This window comes from Mustela erminea, chromosome 13, assembly GCF_009829155.1.
Source record: "Mustela erminea isolate mMusErm1 chromosome 13, mMusErm1.Pri, whole genome shotgun sequence".
In the NCBI taxonomy this organism is placed as follows: domain Eukaryota; kingdom Metazoa; phylum Chordata; class Mammalia; order Carnivora; family Mustelidae; genus Mustela; species Mustela erminea.
The window spans coordinates 85154950-85173596 of NC_045626.1; the positions used below are offsets into that span (position 1 = coordinate 85154950).

Consider the following 18647-nt stretch of genomic DNA (forward strand, 5'->3'; position numbering starts at 1 on the left):
AATGTCAAACTGAGCCACCCAAATATCCCTGAAACTCGTTTTGAAAAATAACAGGTCTGCACAGAAACCGTGCTGGAGTATAACCTAGACTGGCTTGTTCAGTGCATGCAGGGGAGCGGATATGCCACCACTGCAGGGTGGTGGCCTGCCTCAGGCCTGGAGAGACCAGGGGTCTTGGTTCTGAGGCATGTCCCGTGGTAGCTCTGGCTCCCCAGCCCGGGCAGCCCTCTCTGCCTCCTCTTGGCAGACCTGCGAACTCCTGCAAACATTACAGGAGAAATGGGGCCCTCTGGCCCTAATGACTGTTCACCTGGAGAACACTGTTATTCTTTTTTTTTTAAAGATTTATTTGACAGGGGCACCTGGGTGGCACAGTGGGTTAAAGCCTCTGCCTTTGTCCCAGGACCCTGGGATCCATGACCTGAGCCAAAGGCAGAGGCTTTAACCCACTGAGGTACCCCAGGCACCCCAGAACACTGTTATTCTTAAAGCAATTCCCAAAGAGGAGGCATCAGGATAAGGCTTACTCGGAAGTTCAGGGAACTCAAGCTGGGGTCTGTGGGGGTCTCCATAGATGTACGAACAGGCTTGCGAAGGTAAGCCATATTTTTATAAATAAACCACAGTGTTGGGGCCCCTGGGTGGCTTGGTTGGTTAAGCATCTGCCTTCAGCTCATGATCTTAGGGTTCTGGGATTGAGCCCCATGTCAGACTCCCGGCTTGGCAGGGAATCTGCTTCTCCCTCTCCCTTTGCCCCCACCCCTGCTTGTGCTCTAATAAATAAAATCTAAAAACAAAACATAGTGCTAAACTAATCTTACCTCTGTAAGGTGCATCTCCTGAGTTAAATTCTGGTTTCCAGTTTGAGTCAAAGGATCTCTGTGTTTAAGCTAACAGGAGGCATGAGACTGGGTGGGATCTAAAACCATTTTGTGGCAAAAAAAAAAAAAAAAGAAGAAGAAGAAGAAAGGGGAGGCAGCAAACTACTGAGGAAACGAGGTGGGTTATCGTATCCATTTTCAGAGTCAGTACAGCAGCCTTATCTATGTGGGAGTAGAAGGTTGCAGGACCCTCTTTAAAAAAAATTATGTGATCTAAAACGATTTCCCCCTGGTTTGTGTCCACCAGCTGGCGACAGCAGCGGCCCTGGCCCCAGGCTCCCGAGCACAGCATGTGGCCTCTGGGAGCGGAACCAGGGAGAGGCTGAGGAGCTGGAACCCCCCTGACCCCCACGACGGCAGTGGCAACACCAAGGGGCCATGGCTGTTCCTTCACACAGGTGGGCTCTGAGGCACCCGCACAGGTAAGCCACCTCCTGGAGGCCAGTGGGGCGACGCAGTTCTCTCCCCAAGCCGGAAACTCTGCAGATGGGAAACCGCGGGCACCACAGGGCCACTGCGGATCTTTGACAACTAACGTAGTTTATACCAGTGTCGAGACTGCTGTCCCTGGACTTCTCAGTCAGCTTTCTAGCACCCCCACTCCCCCGAACAGAAACTCTCCAAGACTGAGAGTGCTTTTTTGTACAATTGTTTATACAAATTCAACAAAGGTAAAACCGCATCAGGGAAGGTCTAGGAAAACAACACCTTACAACAATGGCACTTATGAAGGCATAACTTTACAACTAGGAAAACAGCCGTGTTATAAACCTTGAACGAGAACTCAACTCACTTCAAAGGAGAGAAAAAAGGAAAAGAAAGGCTATGTTGGATCATTTATTCTACTTCTTGACCCACTGTATAAATTAGATCCATGTAGAATACAAGAGCTCATGCTGGCGCAAAACTCTCCTGAGTGCAAAGGCTGAAGTCTGAATTTTAAAATTTTGAGAAATGGGTGAATTTTATACAGAGGAAACTTGGCAAAGTGTCTTACTTTGACTATAATTAACATATATCCACATGCTCGTGTAATTCTTGACGACGTACAAAGCAGGCTCTCAACTTCCAGTTAAACATGCTTTTAATTGGAAGGTCTTCGCCTGCTCTGCCGGATCTGGGCACGTGTGTAGATGGATTATTTGTGTGGATGAAGTACAGGTTCAGTTCTCTCCTACCTTAGGAAACCAGGGAAGTTGGCAATCTCAAAACAATAAAAACACAGGTATGCATTCAAACCTTGCATAAATAACTTTTAAACAATTTGTACAAAAATAGTTCTGCATAATGTAAGATGTAACAAAACCAAACAAACAAAATATGTCACGACGGCAGCAGATGTGGCGTGTGGTCCGCTGAATGTCGACACCGACCCCTGGAGCTGCAAGGAACAAGGTGTCCAAAACAAAAACACCACCACCCACGAAATTCCTAAGCTCATGCTTCAGGAAGAGAATTTCTTCAAAGTCTGTCCTCCTCTCCAGCGGGAATGTCTTCTTGGTAAAGGCCGCCTTTAGAAATGGTCCAGAAAGCAGTGCGGTTGTCATTCAGAGGGACCGAAGGGGGAGTGTCCAGTTCACTCCTCCCCCAAACAGGAGCCCTGACGGCTTCTCCCTCAGCAAGACTTGCAGAATGGAATCGTGGGGTCTGTTGTTTCAAGTTCCAAATGGAAAATAAAAGCCCTAGTTTCTGTAAAGTCTTTTCCCCTCCCCTGCCAGGCTCCCTCCCCCTCCCCACCCCTTATTTACATACTTGTCCTTGGACTAACTCAGTTTCTGTAGGAGTTTTTCTTCCACTTGCCCAAACTGGACACTCACAGACATTTCAGCTATGAACTGCTCACAGCCCTCCTTGGTAACCTGCTTGCAGTACCTCAGGTCAATATGACAGATATTTCCACAGCGTTTGAAGAAGGACAGGCACTGGTCAGTAACCTTATTGCAGTCTGCAGGGGGAGGAGACAACAGGACGTGAAGGAAGTGCAGAGGCCCCTCCCGCCCCCGCCAAACCCCAGCACCAGCAATGAAGAAACAGGACAGAGCCCCTGAGCACTGTCCAGCCCCTCATGGCCTTGGGAAAACTGCACTTGCTGGAAAGCTCTCATTAAACGGGGACTGGTTCCATCTACCAATTATAAAGGTTAATGTATGTCCAAAAAGCGTTCAGACTTCCAACTTACCGTTGCCTCTCTGTATGTATAAAACAGGTCTTCTGTCCATGCTGTTTAACAAAGACAGGCTCACACAGTATGTTAAATAGCTTGCTTTTCCCATCGAATTTATGGTCGATAACTAGCTCCCTATCTACGTGATGATGCACTTATCTGCTGATTCCCTACGGATCAGTTTGGGGAGCCGGGGCAGGGGGAAGCAAAGGGTGAGAGTGAGAACATCTGTATGGTCATCTTGGGCTCCTCTTGGCCCACACAGGCACTGGGGCTTTCAAGTGAGGCAGAGCAGGCTTGCGCGCCCCTTGCTAAATGCTTACCGGAAACCCGTGAAGACCAAGCTACTACCAAGGCTGGCAAGATTCTGTTGACAACGAGCAAACCCAGGATTTGGAGTCTTTCATCATGCCCTCACTTAAGAGACACACTCTTCTGCCCCTGCTCTTGTGAATTTATACTTTGCTTTTACCACCCTTTTTTGTTTTAGAGCTGCAGCCACAGTCGATTGGCCTCAATGCCAGTTAGAAGCCAGCTGAAGCTCAGAGAGCGCCCCCACCCGGCAGATAGATTTCCTTCATCTCAGTGGCGGTCAGCCTGAGCCCTCTGTCCTCACTAGATCTGTACTTTCACTTCTCCGTTCAGGTGAGTCGGAATGAAAACCGGGCAGGCAAACTGTCAAAATACTGACAGCCCTAGTGCAGGCCTCATGACTGTCCAAGTGCCAGGTTTGGAGGTGGCATAAAGAAGTAAACAAGTTTAGCCAAGTTGCAGGATACAAAATAAACACACAAAAATCAGTTGCATTTTTGTACACTAGCAATGAACAATCAAAATTAAGAATTCCACTTACGGTAGCATCAAAAAGAACAAAATAAAATACTTCTAATTTAACCGACGAAGTGAATGACTTTGTACACTGAAAACTAAAAAAGTGCTTTAAGAATTTAAAGCTATACTGTGAAGTGTGTAAACCTGGCGATTCACAGACCTGTACCCCTGGGGATAAAAATATATGTTTATAAAAAAAAAAATAATAAATTAATTAAAAAAAAAAGAATTTAAAGCTATAAATGGAGAGTTGCCCCATATTCATGGGAAGACTTAGTATTGTTAAAATGTCAACCCTGTTCAAAGCAAGCTACAGATTCAATGAAGTTGCTATAAAATACCAACATTTTTTTGCAGAAATTGAGAAATCCATCCTCAGATTCGGGGAGAAGTGTAAGGATCCTGAATTACCAACACAGTCTAGAAAACACTGGAGGACTCACACCTCCTGACTCACTACAGCATGTCTTACTGGCACTGAGGTCATGCAGATGAAGAGACCAGAACCGAAACCCCAGACAGAAATTAAACCCCTGAATCTTCAGAGATTTCTGACAGGATGCCACAACCACTCAGTGGGTAAAAGACAAACTTTTGAACAAACGGTGCTGGGAAAATCAGACCTTCTACCTCATACCATACACAAAGTTAACTCAAAATTATTTAGACCTAAAACTATATGACATTGGATTTGTCAACGGTTTCTTTGTTCTTTATTTCTAAAGATTTGGAGAGAGCACGAGCAGGGGAGTGGAGGCAGGGGAAGAAGCAGTCTCCCCACTAAGCCAGGGCTTAATCTCAGGACCCTGGGATCATGACTGGCGCTGAAGGCAAACACTTAACCAACGAAACCACCCAGGTGGCCCTGAATTTGTCAGTGGTTTCTTCCCACGGCACCAAAAGCATAAACAAAGAGTCTGAACCAAATCAAAGTTAAAAACATTTATGCAAAGGTCATTATAAGAGAGTGAAAGTCCAACACACAAGATGGGCAGAAGTATTTGCAAATCCTGTATCTGCTAAGGGATTCATGTCCAGAGTCTATATAAAAGAACTCCTACAACTTGGGCTGCCTGGGTGGCTCAGTCAGGCGTCCAGCTCTTGATTTCAGCGCAGGTCAGTCATCTCGGTGGGGAGATGGGAGCCCTGCGTTGGGCTCTCCACCCGAGCATGGCACTTGCTTGGGATCCTCTCTCTGCTTCTGCCCATCCCCCACCCCTGGTTTGTGCTCATGCTCTCTCTCCCATCCAAGTACTAACCAGGCCCGACCCTGCTTAGCTTCCGAGATCAGACGAGATCGGGCGCGTTCAGGGTGGTATGGCCGTAGACTGTGCTCATGCTCTCTCAAAAACAAAACAACTACAACAACCAAAAAACCCCACAACCTAGCTAATTAAAAAATGGGAAAAGGACATGAATAGACATTTCCCAAAGACGACAGATAAATAGAAAATAAATGAGAAAATGCTCAACATCACTAGGGAAATGCAGATCAAAATGCAGATCAAAACCACATTGAGGGGTGCCTGGCTGGCTCAGTCAATAGGGCATGCGACTCGTGTGACTACTTAAAATAATACATATTTCAGGGGCGCCTGGGTGGCTCAGTGGTTAAAGCCTCTGCCTTTGGCTCAGGTCATGATCCTAAGGTCCTGAGATCAAGCCCCACATTGGGCTCTCTGCCCAGCGGGGAGCCTGCTTCCTCCTCTCTCTCTGCCTATTTGTGATCTCCATCTGTCAAATAAATAAAATCTTTAAAATAAAAATAAATAAAATAATACATATTTCAAAAACCACATTGAGATATTACTTCTTACCTACTAAAACGGCTCTAAGTTAAAAAAAAAATGATAGCAAAAATGTGGAGAAAATGTCAGTAGGAATTTAACTGTGCAGCAGCTATGGGAAAAAATATAGCAGTTTCTCAAAAAAAAAAAAAAAATTAAACCTAGAATAACCGTATGATTCAGCTTGTCCACTGCTGGGTATATGCGCCTAAGAACCGAGAACAGGGATTTGTCCCCCATGGTCTCCTGGCAGCATTACTCACGAGAGCCAGAAGGGAGAAGCAAGCCAACTGTCCACTGATCAATGAATGAAGGAAATTTGGTATACACAGAATGGAATACCATTCAGCTTTAAAGAGGAAGGAAATTGTGACCTATGATAGAAAATGGATGAACCTTGAGAACATTCATTAAATAAGCCTCTCAACAAAACACTATGACGTAATTCCACTTTCGTAAGGTCCCTGAAGTCAAGTTCACACAAACAGTAAGTGTATTGTGAGGGGCGCGGAGGAGGAGGAATGGGGAGTTCCTTTGTAGGTCGAGCCTCCGATGGGGTGAAGAGGAGCTTCTGGAGATGGACGGTGGTGATGGTGGTTACACAACATAAATGCACTTAAATGCTAGCGACCTGTATGCTTAAATGGTAAATTTTATGGTATTTTACCACAATTTTTTTTTTTTCAACTTCGGAAGCTGGAGAAGAGAGAACAGCTTGGTAGATTTGAGAAAGCTTAACCTAAACTGGCTGAAGGGAAAGCAGAGAAGCAGATTTACTCTATAAACACCCTCAAGGTTCCGGTAATGGAAGCAGCAATCACAGGAAATGGAGCTGAAGAAGGGGTCAGAGCCCCTCCGCAGCTGCAGAAGACTAGAGTTTCAGTCTCTGATGGTGAGCGAGAAAGTCTCTGCTCTGGGCACCACCTGGCACAGCAGGCGGGGGCACCCAGCCAAAATCAGGGTCTACGGGAACACCTGCGGACTGCTGAGATCCCCCCAGCCTCCTTCCCTTGCCAGGCCCTACGACACCGGGCGGCTTAGCCTGCACCCTCCAGCTGGGAGGTCACGGAGAGTACTTTTGGCAGCCCTGACCAGCTCAGGAGAAAAGTCTGGAAGATCTCAGATCTGGGTCTCCCCCCGCCCCCCGCAAAAAAACCAACCCATGCCGACCACACACTGAAGTCCACAGCCTCCGAACGCCCCCGAGTGGACAAGCACGCACTGACACTAAATCCGAGGGGGATGTCTCAAGAGGGCCACCGGCTGCGTCTGAAGGAAAAAGTATACGCAGGGAGAAAACAATAAAACAAGGTCCTCAGGATGGATCTAAGAAACAGGAGCAGGAGCAGGCCTCTTGCCACGAGTACAGAGAGGAGAAGAGGGCGGACGGTGGGAGGGGTGGGGGAGGGCAGGAGTTCCGCGAATAAAAGAAAGCTCTGAAATTAAAAACAGAGGTTGGACCGTATGAAGCTGCCCATGTTTTGGCTGGTATTGAGCTACATTAACAGCAGCAATAAAAAAACAGGGCGCCTGGGTGGCTCCGTCAGTCAGGTATCTGACTCGGTTGGGCTCAGGTCCTCATGATCTCAGGGTCGTGGGATCGAGCCCCGCACTGGGCTCGTGCTCAGTGGGAAATCTGCTTGTCCCTCTCCCTCTGCTCCTCCCTGTACTTGTTCTCTCCCTCAAATAAAAAGTAAAATCTTAAAAAACAAACACTGTATGAATTGTGTGATAAAGTTGGAAGAAAACTCCCAGAAAAGCAAGAAAAAAGATGACACAAAGATGGAAAACAGGGAGAAAAAAAGGTATCAGAGTACTAGTTAATAAAGAAAAAAACAGAAGAAAAGGAAATTAAGAAATAATTAAAGGAAATTTCCCAGAACTGAAGGACATTTGTTTCTAGATTGAAAGTGTGAGTGTCCTGGAAGATTCAAACGAAGGCTCATCACCAGGGGTGGCTGTGTGGCTCAGTGGGTTAAGCCTCTGCCTTCAGCTCAGGTCATGACCAGGGTCCCCAAATGGAGCCCCACATTGGGCTCCCTGCTCAGCGAGGAGTCTGTTTCTCCCTCTCCCTCTCCCCTTCCTCCTTTGCTCTCTCAAACAAAAATCTTTAAAAAAAAAAAAAAATTACAGATGGGACACCTGGGTGGCTCAGTCTGTTGGGCCACTGTCTTCAGCTTGGGTCATGATCCCAGGGTTCTGGAATCAAGTCCCACACATTGGGCTCCTTGCTCAGCGGGGAGCCCGCTTCTCTCTCTCTGCCTCTGCCTGCTTGTGCACGTGCTCTCTCTCTCTCTGGCAAATAAATAAAATCTTAAAAAAAAAAAAACAGAAAACGAGAAACAAAGAAAATATCCTGACAAACTTCAGATAAGAGAAAATACTCACTGAAGGAAGAAGTATCAAATGGTTCTGGATTAGACTCTGGAAGGCAAAGAAAATGGATGGAGCAATGCCTCCCAACCTTCTGTAAAAACATGGTTCCCAGATCCAGCTGAGCTACCAATGTGAGGGACTAATCAATGTCTAAATGTCCTCCATGAAACCAGAGGAGCCAAGAAAAAATGTGGGATCACAGAAGGTGGGGACCCTACATAACACACAGACCAAGAAAATTTCCAGGATGGCAGTGGGACATTGTCTCAGGCTGACAGCTGGGACAGTAGGCAGGAGTCTGGAAGAAAGCAGATCCAGAAGGGAGGCCTCCTGCAAAAACTGGTAGGGGCCAGAGGGGTCTGTGTGGGGGCAGAACAGTACTGGAGTCTGGTGCAGAGTCTGCCTAGAGACTAAGCAAAAAAGAGGCCATTAACTCCAGAGGGAAAAAAAAATGTGTGCAAGAAGGGAAATGTACTTCCAATACGCTATGTAGCACAGCAGCGGACAGTCTTTCTGAGGCCGTAAAAACAGACTTAACTGTGAATTGGAAAGATAAGGGGAGGGGGAAGATGTAAGAGTAGGAGTAATCCTCGTGCTCTACACAGCAAGCTAATAAGCACAGAATGCCCGAGTGGAAAAAGAAAATCAAGAAACAGTAACGCAGGCTTGCTGTGTGCAAGTACAGGGACAGACTCTGGAAGAAAGAATTTAAGGTGGGGAGTGCGGAGGGAGCAGGGAGACAGTGGTGAGAATCAGGGGAAGAGAAGGGAAGGGCTGGCCTCAAATTCAGGCTAAGTAACAAAAGCTGGACCACAGACTTCACTCTGTCCCTAGAGCAGATCCTTCAAGTTCATGGATCCTGAGGCATGTCCGCTGTCATCTATTTTGTGCCACAGAGTTATTTTTATCATTAGTTATACTGATGGCAAGGGGAAATTTTTTTTTAAATAAATTTTTTTTTAAAAGATTTTATTTATCAGATAGAGATCACAAGTAGGCAGAGAGGCAGAGAGAGGGGGAAAAAGCAGGCTCCCCGCTGAGCAGAGAGCCCAATGCGGAGCTCGATCCCAGGACCCCGGGATCATGACCTGAGCCAAAGGCAGAGGCTTTAACCCACTGAGCCACCCAGGCGCCCCAAGGGGAAACTCCTTAAAAAGAAACGAATCTGGGGCACCTGGGCGGCTCAGTTAAGCAACTGCCTCCCACTCAGGTCATGATGTCAGGGTCCTGGGATTGACCCCCCACATTGGGCTCCTTGCTCAGCAAAGAGTCTGCTGCTTCCTCTGCCTGCCTCTCCCCCTGCTTGTGCTCACTCTCTGTCAAATAGATAAAAATAAAATCTTAAAAAAAAATACAAAAAAAAAGAATCTAAAAGAGATCGGCTGTAGAGGTTTGCCTCCGTGTACAGCACAACTCTTAAGCAGAACGCAGCGATCTCTCTACTGTGAGGAAGGGAAGACCTTTGTGGAAAAACAAATGCAGAAGCGGGTTTTTACACACGCAAGCACGGCCTGGACGACACTGCAGGGGAGGGCTTACCCCGGGATCTCTGCCGCATGTACGGCAGAACTTCTAGTATAGAGTCACCGCAGCACCCAGCCCTGCCCAGGACTAGAGCAAGAGCCGTCTAGGCCCTCCTCCGCAGGGCAGCTCCAGCATCCGTGTGAGACCACAAGCGGAGCCTGGAGCTGGGATCCTCAGCCCAGCAGGGCTCCCTCTTCTCTGTCTCCACAGGGCGGGCAGCCCTTGCCACCGAAACTCCCCAAGAAGGAGGAATGGCTTCCTAGGTAGAGAGTTCTCTAAATTCTCCAAATTCTCAAACCTCCCCATTCATCCTCAAATTGGCCCCGTTGGCAGGAAGGTGTGTCTACCAAGCGTGAAGTGAAGGTGTCCTTTATTAGTTAATTTCCGGAGGGAAAAAAGTGTTTTTTAGGTCTTGTGTAAGTCTTACATACACGATCTGACATCCTAAGCAACGAGATCAGACCTGGTCAAGCTGGGCGGAGACCGGCCGTGCTCTCTGTCCGCCTCGCCACCGGTCACACCCCAGGGCCTTCCAAACTCGCTCCAGCCCCACCAGCACGTGCACCGAGGATCCTGCAGACGCAGAACCCCAGCAGCACCAGCCGGAGAGTTTCCTCCCCTCCAAGAGGCCCCCAACAGCGGGTCAGGCGGGGAGCACGAAGTACAGACAACAGCAGCAGAAACCAAGCTTCCTCATGGGTCCAAGCCTGCCCAGCCTCCCCGCCCGCCGATGCCCTGCTCCCCTCCCTGCGGCGCAAGCTCGCTTGTCCGCACCGCCCCGGAGAAGCTCCGCAAGCCGGTATTCTGGGTCAGGAACCACGGCGCTCTGCTCTGGCTGCTACCAGCACCGTTTTTTGTCAGCAAGTACTACCAATCTGGCAATAACTGCCGTGTTTCATGTTTCTCCTCTAGCTGTGTGTCTGTCGTATTTACAGATCTGTCCTCCCCCTCACGCCGGGACCCTCCGAGAGCCGGCACACGAAGTATTTCCCCACAACTGTCCCTGTCCCCCAGGGCCCCAAGCCGAGCCTGCCGGGTGCCCCCGACTGACCTGATAGGTTGATTTCGGTTAAGGAGTCCCGGGTGGTGGTGCCCACGGCAGTGAGCAGGTTGATGGACTGGTCGGTCACGTGATTACAGTAACTAAGGTGGAGCTTGGAGAGCAGGGGCATGTGGCGGATGATGAGCCGCAGGGAGGCGTCCGTGATGTCCAGGCCCGCTAGACGCAGCTCCACAATGTTCCGGAGCTTGCTCCGGTTGTCCATCTGACCTGAGGGGTCAGGAAGGAAAGAGGAAGCATGTGGACCCAATGGGGGAGATCTGCTCACACTGACCTAACATGGGAAGGCTGACCAGCCACATGTCACACTTGGGATTCACTTGGCCACTGAGTCTTTCCCCAAACTGGTTCCTACATTTAAAAATCCAGATTCCACAGCCAATCTCAAGCTTCTGCAGTCCTGAAAAATCAGAACATTGGGAAATACAGCCCACACTCTACCCCGCAGTGCTCGGCCCATCCAGGCAGGCCAGCACGGCATCTCCGGGTCACAGCACCTTCTCGTGTGAGCGCCAGGCGGGGAGCGATGAGCCTCGCAACCCGGCCCAGGAAAGCTCCCTCTTGGGAGCTTGTCACTAACTACACTGACCCCCGTGCTCACGGAGGCTTAAAGCCAACAAAGTACAAATGAACGGAGAAGCGGTCAGATGCATGCCAAGACCCCCCAGTGGAGTCTCGGGTGTACAAAGAAGCCTCTGCTCTCATGCTTCGTTTCTACGCCTCAAGATGCTGGAGAGCACATCAGCCGGGACAATCTCTGCATCTTCTGGAAAATGGCTGAGACCAAGAAGGCTTGAGAACACATGTACCGGATGGGGGTGGGGGCTGTGGTGAAAACCACATCCAACAGCACAGCCTGGTCACGCCGCTCCAAGCTGACCCCCTTGGGCACCCCCCTGGGCACAGCATGGGCCTGGCCACTCACCTGGCCTGTTATCTGTGGGTGGGGACAGGAGATCCCGCATCTGGGCATCCTTTAGTCCTTCTACCCACTGGACATCCAGGGTCCGGAGCAGTGGACAGCTAGAGCTACAGAGAGCTGAGACCGCGATCCATGAGCAGCCCGACAGCACCAGGTCTCGGAGCCCTGGGGGACAGAGGGGGCAGGTCAGAAGATGCAGCCCAGCCCCCACCACGGCACCTCTGGGGTCCCTGGCCCAGTGCTCACCAGGCAACCGGTTGATGAGCCAGCTCAGCTGTTTCTTGGAGATATTGGTCCAGCTGAGGTCCAGGGAGACAGGCTGCCGCCGGATGATGCCGCTCAGCATCAGGGGTGTGATGGACTTGCAGTGGTTCAGATCGATGCGGGTCCATAACCGCTTATCGCAGCACCTGGGGGCCAGGCCCAGCAGAGGGGGTGAGCCCCCTGCAAGGCTGTGGCAACTCCCCCCACGACCAAGTTTGGGGGTGGGAGGGGGCTCCCTAACTCCACTCTCTGGATCCTTTGTTTAACACCTATCCTGCCCACACCTGGGCACCTCTGCTCTGACTGCAACAGGCCCCCACAAAGATGCCAGGACCTGCTCTCCGCAAAGTATTTACTGGGAGCTCTACTACTCCCCCTACAGGCCACTTCCCACAACAACGCTCTAGGAAGACATCCTATGATGCCCTTTTACAGGTGAAGGTAAGTAACCTGGTAAAGGCCAGAAAGCTAAGAAATACCAAAGCTGAAGTTAAGATCAGTAACTGGAACCCTTGCTTTGAACCTGGGCTACCTCTTCAAGGACAAGGACTCCACCTGGTTCTTAGCTCATCCTCCTAGAGCTGAACCAGGCAATCAGCTACTGCTAACCTCTTCTAGAAGACCAGCATGACCAGGTTGTTGTAACCACCTGGAACTCTTTGAGAAGAATTAAGCTGGACTGAGCTTAGAAGGAAAGAAAGATCATCACGGGGGACTAAAGTGGGGACACATAGCACACATGTGCCATTCCTGGTCTAGTCTAAGCCTGAGCCTGGAGCCCAACACTGGTCCAGTCCCTCGATGCCTCCCCAGCCAAGCTCTGCCAGCGCCCTCACCAGCGGTTCCAGGTCCTGCAGACCCGCATGCAGACACACAAGTCTTGGTGGCTGAGGTAGCTGAAGACGGCCATCCACACCTCCCTGTGCATGACATGGGCCGCCCCATCGTCCAGGGGCAGTGAGTCAGGCGGGGGACTGATAGGGGGTGGCCGAATCACGTGCCGCTCCATCTGGATGCACTTGGGCGGGGACACAGAGGGAGGGGGCCGGGAGATGACACGGGGTGGGCTGCGTAGGCCAGGCCCCAGCTGGTGCCGCAGCTCCCGGGGAGGGCCGGTGAGCCCCTTGCTGAAGCGGTGGGGGCGCTCGCAGAGGCCCAGGGGCCGCTTGGGCTCCTCGCTCTCACTCTCGGGCTCTGACTTGATGGGCTGGTGGTTCTCGTTGGCCAGGCTGTTCTCTGTCTTCTGGATCTCTTGGTTCAGCTCCTTGCTCAGCTCCTTGCTCAGCTCCTTGGTGGGAAGCCGCCTTTTCCTGCGTATCTTTACCTTTTTCTTCTCCTCGGGGCCCTCTGCCCCCTCGGTGCTGGGCCCCGCGGTGGGGGAACTGGAGCGGGAGTGGTCGCTTTCCCGGGCCTTGGGGGGTGCCTCAGGCAGGTCATCCTCTGGCTCCTGCTTGAAGCGCCGCAGAGGCTTGTTGGCAAGAGCCATCCGGTCCTCCGCGTTCTTCCAAGACCGCCGCTGAGGGAGGAGGGGGAGCAAGGACAGCTAAGCCCCTAGGCTCAGGACTATACCCACCCAGGCCTCTCCACCCTCCCTGGCAACACCCACTGACCCAAGGGCAGGCGTGGGGGGAGGGGAAGACAGGAGAATGGAAGACGGTACCTTTTTCCTGAAAAGCTTATCTTCTTTGCCAGGTTTTAGCTGTCACAGGAAAAAAAGCATGTATATCTTGCTCCCATGGTTCATGGGATTTGGTCCCCTCTACCCCCAACCCCAACATGAGTCCACAGTCTCTAGAGAAGGGGCTGGAGAATCACCTTCCCCGCAAATCCCATCTACTGTGACTGAAAGACAGTGGGCCCTGCCTGCTGCTTTTAAGAGAGAAGTTGGAAGGGGATAAGCATGGTCAAGCTGTTCCCACCCAACTGACCTCCCACCCTCGGACAGACCCTGAGATGTGCACTGGCCCACTGAGGTCGGACTTGGCCCTGGGAGCCAGTCCTGGAGGCAGGGCCTGCGGGGTTCCCAGCAGAGCCTTAATCGCTGGAGCTGGGAAGACAACCAGGCGCCACCTCGTGGCCGAAGTGGGAAGGGCAGGTGGGCGGAGCTGGCCGCCAGAATCCTCCGAGGTTCCTAGACCCACAGGGCTTCCCCGCGGCAGCCTCAGCTTCCCAGGCCCCACGCCAGAAGCACGAGCCAGCCATCCGCGACTGGGGCCTGGGACGCTGCGGCGCGCACAGATGCCTCGGAGCGGCCACGGCAATGGGCTGGAGGACGGGGGGGGGGGGGGGGGGGATGAGGGAGCGGCGCGGGGGGGGGGGGGGGGGTTGGCCCGGGACTCACAAGTCCCCAGGACCTCAGGAGGGCGGGGCGACGTGGGAGCACCTGCTGCTGGAAGTAAGTGAGACTGGATCTCCACCAGGGGCTGAGGCTGCTGCCTAGAGGGGGCCTCGGCGAGAGGTGAGAGGAGGAACCGGGGGACGTTTGAAGCGTCGAGGCCTAAAGGGGTGGGAAGAGGAGTGACTCGCTGGTTTTCCCCTCCTTTCTTTGGGCCGGGCTCTCAGGACTTATGTGACCTGCTCAGGGCAGCCAGAGGCCAGGCCCCCGAGCTGTCCCCGCTGCCCGTCCCGCCCCCGCCCGTGCACCCCACACCCGGGACCAGCCAGGCGACCCCTCGCTGCCCGCTCCTCCCAGTGCGTACTCGCTTGCGTCCACTCAGCTCTTGGGGCTTCTCGTATTTCCGCTTCCTCCTCAGGTGCACGTCGTCTGACTTTCGGCGCAGGATGCCGTCCGGGGGCACCTTCTTGGGGTGTTCGTCTGACCTGCGCCGAGGTGCCTCCTCACACTCACTCCTCCGCTTGGCAGGCTCCTGCCCTTCCTTGTTGTCCCGGTTCATCTTCTGCTCCTTGAGCAGGGAGCCGGGCAGGTTGGAGGCATACTTAAAGCCAGGGCCACGCTTTTGCTTGTAGGCCAAAAAGAGAGAAGGAACAAACCCACTGTATATCTTTGGACTTGCCCCACTCCAGGAACCCGCAGCACCTCACTGGCCGACAATGCAGGGACAGGGTGCATCTGGCAAGGCCAAGGCCCGCCCCTCCCAGGCTGACCCCTGGGACTTGGAGCCCGACACTCACTTTCCCGGTCTTGCCGGCGTGGTTACACTTTGGACACTCCCAGCAGTTTGGAAGCTCATCGTTGACTACGCCCTCTGATTCCTTAATCTGCAAAGGACACACGCCAGTCAGCAAGCAGGGACCGGGCCAGTCAGCAGGCAGGGACCGGGCAGAAGATGCCACACCTCCAGCAGCAGCAACAGCACCCCCCCGCCCCCCCGCAATGGTATTTCTAGCCCATCCCTGACCAAGAGAAAACAAAGGTGGCTAAGACAGGCGGCTCTGGATTCTGGCCAGCAGTCAAATCCTAACTTTGCCTCTTACTAGCTCAGTGATCGATGGCAAATCACTCCATCTCCGTGGGCCAGTGCCCTCGACCATAAAACGGACCATACGTGTCTCACAGCAGTTGCAGTTCAGTGAGCTAACCTCGGTAAAACGATTGGCTCAGGGCCTGGCAGCACCCAGAAAGGACCCCACCAAATGTTCAGTCACTGAGTAGCACTGTCCTGGGTACGGAGTGTGAGCAGCTCCGAGGCACTGTCTCTGATCCGGGAGACCAAAGTCACCAGGCAACTAAACCATGAAGGTCTGACTTCCAAAGGCAGGGAAAATCCCAGTGCCGCCGTCAGAGTGGGAGGTGTGTGCATGAGGAGGAACCCTGAGACCCCTGCCACCGCCACAGAGGAATGGACACATTTCAGAGCAGAGGTAACATCTGCGGCAGGCAGACCTCCATCGTGCTGGGACACAAAGATACACATAGGCTGACACCTGGGATGACGGGGAGGTGCCAGGCATGAGGACATTCTCTGCGGACAGCCCAGAACAGTCTCTTCCCTTCAGCAGTGGAACCTGTTGCCTAAGACAGGCAGGCAGAGCATGTGGTCCCCACAAGAAGGCAGCCCTGCCCCGGGCACACCAAGGGAGCAGGTTCTTGGCACACAGCAACACTAACGCAAGCACCTGTTGTTACAGGACCCGCCCTCCCCTGGCCTGGGCCTTGTTCTCCCAGAAAACCCAAGCCAGGATTCCAGCAAGCGGCACAACCACCCAGCCTCTCCCTCTGGTTTGGGGGCAAGACTCTGGGAACTGTCTGTGGTTCTGGGGGAGATGGGGGATACGTGTTTTGTCCCTCGAAGACACGGGTGGGGGAGGTCTGAACTACTCCAGACCCTTCTGGGCCTCAGCGCATTATATGACATACAGAGCCCTGCAGACCTGGAGGTCCTCTGCGGAAGGAAGCTGGCCGGCCCCCCAGCATCAACACCCGCCGAGGCCCTCAGTGGGGGCGCTGAGCGGCACAGCCAGAGGCCCCCGGGACTGCTCACCTTAAGGCATCCAGGGTGGATGATTTCATTGCAGATGGAGCACTCCATGAGCATGAGGTTAAACTTTCCTTCTTCCTCTTCCGCCGTGTCTTCCTTCCCTGCCTCGCCGCACACCAGGCACACGGCAGTGTGGGGCAGCACTGGCTGAAGAGCCGGAGAGAGCACAGCTGCGTGAGCAGGGGCTGGGGCCGCGGGGAGCAGGTCACAGGCCAGGAGTGAGCAGAGAACTGGCTCGAGCCCTGCCCGTCGTCCATTCACTCATTCATTTCGACAGTCGTCAGGCCGCTGTCTCAGTGTGCCAGACACTCAGTGCTGGGAAGGGCACCGAACGGGACAGAAATCTCTGCCATCCCGAGCCCACCCTTCAGTGGAGGGACGCAGACAGATTAAGAGTGACAGTGTATGTTGTGACAAGGGATATGTATGGAGAAAAACACAGCAGGGAGGTCCAGGGGTGAGGGGGACAGGCGGGCTCCCTGGAAATACGGAGGCCAGGGCCAGCGTCTGAGGCCAGGGCCAGCGTCCGGGGCGAGGAAGGACCTGAGGGGGGGTGGGGCGTGAACTGCGCCCAGACCCGCAGGGGACTGAGGCTGCACGTCACCAGCGCTATCACTGTGCTGTCCCCACCACCTGTCCAGGGAGGTCCGCGAGGTCAAAACCATCGTCAGAGTAACACCAAGATGTTATCTGCCTTTTCCAACTATGTTGACATTTGCTCCGGTGAGTGAAACTCTGGCACTCTTCATCAGGGCGCCCCAGGGTTTGTCACTGCCACACGCTCATGACCAAGGTCACCAGGTCTCACTGAGGAAGGGCTTTGACACTACTCACGTTATTAAAACTGACGCTTGAGTATGCAGCTTTTTTTTAATTTTTAAAAAATTATTTGAGTACCTATCTTTTTAATGTTCTGTATGACAAAATAAGTATGCATAAAGCACTATTGCTGCATACCAAAGGACGATGGTTATCTAAAGGAAAGGCACTCGTGACTAAGTTGTGACCTGACTCGGTCCTTTTCTCTATAGGACATCATTCTATTTGACAGAGTAACTAATTTAAAAACAAAAACAAAAACAGGAGTATTGGCAGATTTCTCAAAGATGAAATGAACTGGTCACTTCCAGAAAAAAAAAATTATAGCATTTGTTACAGAGGATAAAATTCAGATTTTAAAATAAAAATTAGAATTTTGGAGAACTGACATTAGCCGCAGTGAACTGGATAGCTTCCCAAGAGTTAAAGACCTAGTTCTAAGGAGATTGGTGGTGGTGTTAACAAATGTGATTACTTTTTTTTTTTTAAACATTGTATAACACTGTGTGCCCATATTTGGAAAATCTGTATAACTCAGTGAGCCAGTGTTTCCCAAATAATGATGTTGTAACATCATGCATGAGCAAATGAGCTGTTCCAGGTGCAAGAAAGACTAATGAATTTTAATGTAACAGTATGAAAAGTTCATTGATACAGTTTCAGATTCCACATTGCAACTAACCTTTAAGAAACTACCACCTGTTGAGTTCAGGCAGAATCTCAGAGATACCCACCATCACCTGAGAAGACTATGACAATACCCCTCCTCCTTTCTAACTACAGATCTGCCTGAGGCCGCGTTTCCTTACAAGTTCCTCCAAAACAACATACTGAGACAGAATGAAGCCAGACACAATGAAAGAAATGCAGGTCTTGTCTAACGAACCAAAAATAAAAGAAGAGATTTACAAAAACGTAAAACAATGCCATTCTTCCTAATCATTTTTGTTTTGGAAGATGGAGCTATTGCTCATAAAAATGTCATTCATGAAAAAAAAAGTTCTTTAAAATGTCGTTAAGCCTGTTTTTTTCAATGAATTCAAAGTATTTTTTTAAACTTCCCCATTTTAATTCTGAATACAGTAATACTAATAAATAATACACATCAACAAAGCTCTTTGGGGTCCTCATAGTTTTCAAGGTTCCCAAGACCAAAACATTGGAGGACGGAGCGACTGGGCTACAAGCCCTTTGTCGGCGCGCCAGCACTTACTCCCTCCCCTCATACACACCCACCTCCCAGTACCTGGGATCCGGACGAAACACTCAGTTTTTATTACACTGAATTAGAAAAGCTTCAAGTAAGCTGGGATATATGCTCCACTAAATGAAAAGCCTATAAGATGGCACAAACATTTGAGTTCAAATAACACCAAAGGCAAAAGAGCTATCATTTGTTCAACAGATACTTAATAAACATCTACTCAAGCCTGAAGCAAGGAACCAAAAGGGGAACAGTAACGAGGAAGGCCCCTGTTCCCTCAAGCCGTCCAGGAGACGGAACACGTTGAAATCCCAGGGAAACATGGAAAAGTCATGTGCAAGTGCCTTGGGAAGCAGTGAGTGGCTGATTTCGGGAG

General features: G+C 51.3%; 1 protein-coding gene across 11 annotated transcripts in view; it reads right to left on the reverse strand.

The window, feature by feature from the left end:
- Positions 1–1514: 1514 nt before the first annotated feature.
- The window catches only part of KDM2B (lysine demethylase 2B), a 122574-nt gene continuing 105441 nt past the window's right edge, over positions 1515–18647 (reverse strand). For 8 of the 11 annotated variants that reach the window (XM_032311627.1, XM_032311619.1, XM_032311624.1 and 5 more), the window contains exons 14-23: positions 16252–16395; positions 14942–15028; positions 14509–14778; positions 14193–14306; positions 13470–13508; positions 12646–13325; positions 11792–11955; positions 11549–11710; positions 10615–10833; positions 1515–2826 (exon numbers count right to left, since the gene is read on the reverse strand). In XM_032311627.1, coding sequence (XP_032167518.1) covers positions 2645–2826; positions 10615–10833; positions 11549–11710; positions 11792–11955; positions 12646–13325; positions 13470–13508; positions 14193–14306; positions 14509–14778; positions 14942–15028; positions 16252–16395 — 2061 coding nt within the window. In that variant the 3' untranslated portion in view covers positions 1515–2644. The remainder of the gene's footprint in view (positions 2827–10614; positions 10834–11548; positions 11711–11791; positions 11956–12645; positions 13326–13469; positions 13509–14192; positions 14307–14508; positions 14779–14941; positions 15029–16251; positions 16396–18647) is intronic. The other 3 variants (XM_032311620.1, XM_032311625.1, XM_032311630.1) reach the window with 1 other exon arrangement.